Source organism: Pygoscelis adeliae, unplaced genomic scaffold (genome assembly GCF_000699105.1).
Source record: "Pygoscelis adeliae isolate BGI_AS28 unplaced genomic scaffold, ASM69910v1 Scaffold402, whole genome shotgun sequence".
Taxonomy (NCBI): Eukaryota; Metazoa; Chordata; class Aves; order Sphenisciformes; family Spheniscidae; genus Pygoscelis; species Pygoscelis adeliae.
This window is the reverse complement of record NW_008824411.1, coordinates 2,737,960-2,743,366: the sequence shown is the minus strand read 5'-3', so window position 1 is coordinate 2,743,366 and position 5,407 is coordinate 2,737,960. Positions and strand designations below refer to the sequence as shown.

General features: G+C 41.3%; 1 protein-coding gene across 1 annotated transcript; it reads right to left on the bottom strand.

The window, feature by feature from the left end:
• Window positions 1-920: 920 nt before the first annotated feature.
• NAA20 (N(alpha)-acetyltransferase 20, NatB catalytic subunit) lies at window positions 921-5,403 on the bottom strand (the record flags this gene model as incomplete). Its single annotated transcript, XM_009320675.1, has 4 exons — window positions 921-1,250; window positions 2,738-2,883; window positions 3,897-4,032; window positions 5,319-5,403. Coding segments are annotated over 4 exons (453 nt in total), but the record flags the coding sequence as incomplete, so codon positions are not given.
• Between the last annotated feature and the right edge of the window lie 4 nt (window positions 5,404-5,407).

Genomic DNA, 5,407 nt, shown 5'->3' with positions numbered 1-5,407 from the left:
CAGACCAACCAAGAGAGACAGGACACCGGATGGAAAGTGAGAGGAAAAAAGGGATCGAAAGTTGTATATAAGGATGGAACAAAAACAGGAACAAAAACCAGTATTTATGGCACAGTGTGGCTAACTAAAATGTAAACAATCCACCAGCTTGAACAGAACTGCTCACCATAGTGTCTTAGCCTGTGACTCAGCTAAGTTAGCATCTGTTTCTTGGTGGGGTAACACAGGACTATAAAACCCATGATAAAACATGGAAGGAGAAACGTGCTTACAGGAGTAAGCTAAATGGATTCTGTGGACAAGATTTTATATTACTTAGTCTTAATCTTAGCTTGTATGGTCAATTAATACTCTGATCTCTGAATTTCATTTCTGCAAATTCCACATTTATTCATGCTTCTCCATTAAAAAAAAAAATGCATTATCTCAGCATTAGATACAGGGTCATTTGAAGATACTGTGAACACAAGGAGAAACTTCTCTCTTGCAGGTTCTTTGGAAATCCTACGTTGACCTTGAAATTGAGCAAGAAGAGCATGAGAAAACAAGAGACCTTTACTGCAGACTACTTCAGTGGACACAGCATGCTCAGGTATGTATGGGTACCCAGAACACAGAATTTGTCTTGAATCTGGTCCATGGTGGAAAGCCTCGACTACTTTGGTTGTCTGGCTTTTTCAATCAGTAGTGAACTCAAGTTCAGTGCCATGCCTGTGCCATGAAGAGGGGAAAGACATTTCTACATTTTGTATAACAGATTTGTCTTCTATGCAAGTATTAATACATTGCCTTCCCCTGCTGTGTTTCTTGGGTATTGTACAGTATTTTCTTTGGTCATGAATAAATGCATTTGGAGAGTTTTTACTGTTACTAACTTCAGTTATTTTTGGTTTGAAAGAAAACCAAGAAAACACCATAGATGAGGTAATTCCATTTTAATAGTCTCTGAATTTCCAATATTTGAAAGGAAAAATAATGGTGTAAGGGCATGAGTATGCAGCCATTACCAAAAGAAGCAGCATTAGTAAGCTCCTCAATATTGCTTTTTGGTATTTCATGGGGAAAAACATTGAGCCTAAGATTTCTCATCCATAAGTTGTTGGGGGCTGGGGGGAGAAGGAACCTGACACTCTTAGTAAGTTGCCTGAGAATCACAGCTTACAGTTACTCAATGTCTTCCGGTCTCACAGGATGAGGCAGAGGTATAATTGATTTCTTCTCCGTATCTCTGGAAAGAGCTTTTCTCATATCTGTGGCAAAAGAAAAAAAATGCTATTATAATAAGACAGTCATTGCACAAAGCCATGTTAAGTGAATTCTGTATTACAGTAAGATCATTTTTAATCAAGAAGACTTCACAGAATCATAGCAGATCTCAAGTTGGAAGGGAGTCATAAGAATCATCAAGTCCAACTCCCTGCTCCTCACAGGACTGCCTAAAACTAAACCATATGACTAAGAGTGTCGTCCAGACACTCCCTGAACTCTGACAGGCTTGGTGCTGTGACCACTTCTCTGGGGAGCCTGTTCAGGGACCGACCACCCTCTCAGTGAAGACCCTTTTCCTAATGTCCAGCCTGAACTTCCCCTGACGCAGCTTCATTCCATTCCCTCATGTCCTATCGCTGGTGACCAGAGAGAGGAGATCAGCACCTCCACCCCCGCTGCCCCCCATGAGGAAGATGTAGACTGTGATGAGGGCACCCCTCAGGGATGAGGCCACCCTTCAGCCTTCTCTTCTCCAAGCTGAACAAACCAAGTGACCTCAGCCGCTCCTCGTAAGTCTCGCCCTCGAGACTTTTCACCATCTTGGTCACCCTCTTCTGGACGCACTCTAAGTCTGACGTCCTTAATGTCATTCAGCAGCAATGTTATCAATTGGAATATAACACTGCATGAATATAAACATGAATATAATATGAATATGAACACTGCATGAATATAACACTGCATAACATGCATGAATGGAAAGGAAATGGCAGGCTAAAAGGACAACTGTATGATTTAAGGCATTGGCAACAATGGTAGATGTCTGTCCCTAGCTCCTGTATTTCATAGTACTGCTGCATATCAAATGAATAGTGCAAGAACAGAAAAGATATACAGCATGGCCATGTAACCCTTTGGGGAGGATACTTAAAGGAAAGAAGGTCTAGAAAGAGGAAGCAGCTGGTACTTCAATTTTGTTAACAGAATTAACATACTCAAATTTCCATGTTCCTTCCCTTTTAAATTGAAGATGCCACCCGATTCTCTGCTAGCGTTGACCACTGACACTTGTAAATTTGTAGTTAGACGTCTGAGAAAAACAAAGTTTCAAGTCCCTGTTATGGGAAGAAATGAGGAAAGCACTGCAATTCCTTCCCCCAATAACATTAGCAAAAAGCCCAGCCACTGGGTGTGAGCATTCCTCGGAAAGAAAAATTAGATAAAAAACTGCATTTTTGTTTTCATCTTACCTACAGGGTAAGTGTCTTTGTACTTACTAATTTATTCTTGTTTTGTAGTTTATTTTGCCACAACTGCAACAAAACGCATAAACTGCAAGATTAAGTTTTGTAACTGATGTAATCTTCAGTAGGAAAAGCTATCTAAAGGAGTACACAAAATCCCATTCATCAACAACTATCTGAACTTGTTTCATATTAAAAAACAATAAAAAAAGTCATACAAAGAAACCCAGGAGCCCTCAACATGAGAATCTTTCCATTCAACTTGAGGCAGAGCAAGTACTTACCATAAGCATCTTCATCTGGCTCTCCGTTGCTGGCAGAGTAGTACTCTAGTACTGTCCGGTACACACTGTAGCCCAGTTGCTTATACATATTTACCGCAACCTGATTTGATACTCTCACAAAGAGATCGACGAAAAATCCACCCTTTCTTTGAAAAAACAAAAACAAAAAAAACACAGTAAGGAATAGCAGGTGAATGTATTTCTAAATAATAACCCATAACTTGTAAGCAGACTGAGAGCAGGTCTGATGATGTGGTACGCTAATCAAACATCTTTCACACTGCAATAACAGATGCACTCCTTTACTAAGGGGCAAATCCAGTATAGGCACAAATTTCATTTAATTTTTGTCACATGACCATTCTTTTACACCAGCCAGTGGGTTCAGAATTATGAACAGAAAGAATGGGACAAGCTAAACAGCCACACAAGCCTCATATCCATAAGAAATTATTTAATTTTTAAAAAAATCCACATTTTGGATTGCATTGGCTTAGGGACTGCCTCGTTCAAAGTGCATGGCGGGGGGGGGAGTGGTGGAATCAGTCACAGAATTCTGTTGGCTAACAGGAGACAGCCCTTCTCCTCACAAGGCAAATTTTTCAAAACATCGTACTATTTTCCGATTTTACCAACTACAATGGGATTGCCCTACCAGCATGAGTTGAGGACATTTCCCTGCAGGTTTATTTGACACTAAATTAAATTTTCAGCAGGTACAAGCAACCAAGCACGAGATAGAAAGTAAGCTAAGATACTGTCTGCCGTACAAAATTCATTCAAGACTGTGCCTGCGGGAATGATGAAAGCCCATGATTACTGAACAAGTATGTTGGAGGCCCTATGGGAAATAGTGCTGACGTTTTGTGAAGCTCTTTCGCTGCCAAGAAAGGAACCTTTTATACAGTATCTCTATTGGAATTCAGGCTACTTTCTACTCATTCTGGCAAATTAGCTTTCACAGAAACCCCGAGATCTTAAACCGACAAGCAACTTTTTTAATTCTTGTTCTCTAACTACGGGGAATTTCAGCGAATCAGAACACTACTTAAAGCATAATTCTGGGTCTGTTTCATGCAAATCAAATATCTAAGCCATGGACAGGTGTCTGTTGAAAGACTGCTTTAAAAGATAAATTTAAGATCAGTATAGTACTCACTTTTCTGAAATTTCTTCCAGTAGTTCCATCAATTTAGCAGCCAAACCCAGCCGTCGAAATTCTGGTGCAACAGAGAGAGCAGTAACATGTCCATGCCATTCTTCCCTAGCCACAGAGCCTTCCGCTTTACCCATTACTGTGAACATACAGAGCATCAGAGCAGTAGCACCTTCGGAATAATGCACCACCCACTGCTACACATCTTTACAAAAGAACCAAGCAGTGTATAAAAAAAAAATAAATTGCAATGATTGTGGTAAAGGCTCAAACAGTGATGTCTGTTATCACAAAGTGATTCAGCAGCCACTAAAAATGTCATTTTGCTGAAGTATTACAGTAGTTTCTTGACTAGTGTAAAAAAAAAAATATATATATTTTTTGCAAATTAATTGTTTGAGGCATGACTTCCAAATGCAAATTTTAAGCAATTCTCCTGAGTCTTTAAATGTGCGGAATTCAGGACCTGACTAAAATAATGGAGGAATGGAGGGCTAGCAGCCCAAAACTAACTCACCATCCTGGCAACTATCAGAGACTTTTGGTGACTATGGGGGAATAGAGCTTGGGAAGCTTTGCCAATCTGGCAATAGAAAGCTAAGGCCCTGCAAACACGGTATATTTAAGGAGAAAAAAAAAAAAAAAAAGGAGGAGGGGGGATATGTTGGTTTTTGGGGCTTCTTTGTAGTTCCTCTCCTTTCTACACAGAACCAAACCAGTGTCAGTTCACTAACGAATATTCACACTTCCACGCGGTACTCTTATAAACATCAGTCACTGCCAATAAGCAACTGATGTGGTGGGTACGGAGAAGCCTTCCGTACAGCAAATGCTTTAAGTTTTACTATGTTAAATACTTTATTTCCCAGGTCTCTGCAAAGACCCTTATCCTGCCCCACCCCCACCCCCCCAAAAAAGAGGGAAAAAAACCTGGAAGGAATAAACAAACCTACAGTTCTATTTGGAATGATTTCTGAAAAACACAAATATTCCGCAGCAAATAAGCAAGTGACATCCAGACCCAGAGCATTCCTTTACAGGACAATGCAAAACCCAAGCCCAGCATTTTTACTTACTGATGACTGACAGTGTGAGATCAGAGCTGAGTGCAGGGACTTAAGTCCAGGATTACAGAAACGCTTGCATGCATACATTCACCTGTGTAAAACCTGGGTGGACGTTACCACAGCCAAGAGCCCTTGCCATGCCAGGAACATCAAACCAAGAACTACTGCTACGAGTCCTGCGTAACACCCTTAGACACTTATGAAATGGGAAGGTGATACATAACGTTCCTCTTCCCGATTGGGCATCTGGAAAATGCCAAGAGTAAGAAAAGCTCCTGCGTTCCTACCCCCCAAACGTGCCACGCAGCGAGACGGTGACACTGAAAAACCCGGCGCCGCCGAGTCGCGCCACACTCACTGTAACCCATCAGCTCCCCGCCGGGCGCCTCGGCGACAATGAAATACTCGGGCCAGTGGGCCAGGTACTGCAGGTAGAAGGGTATCCCG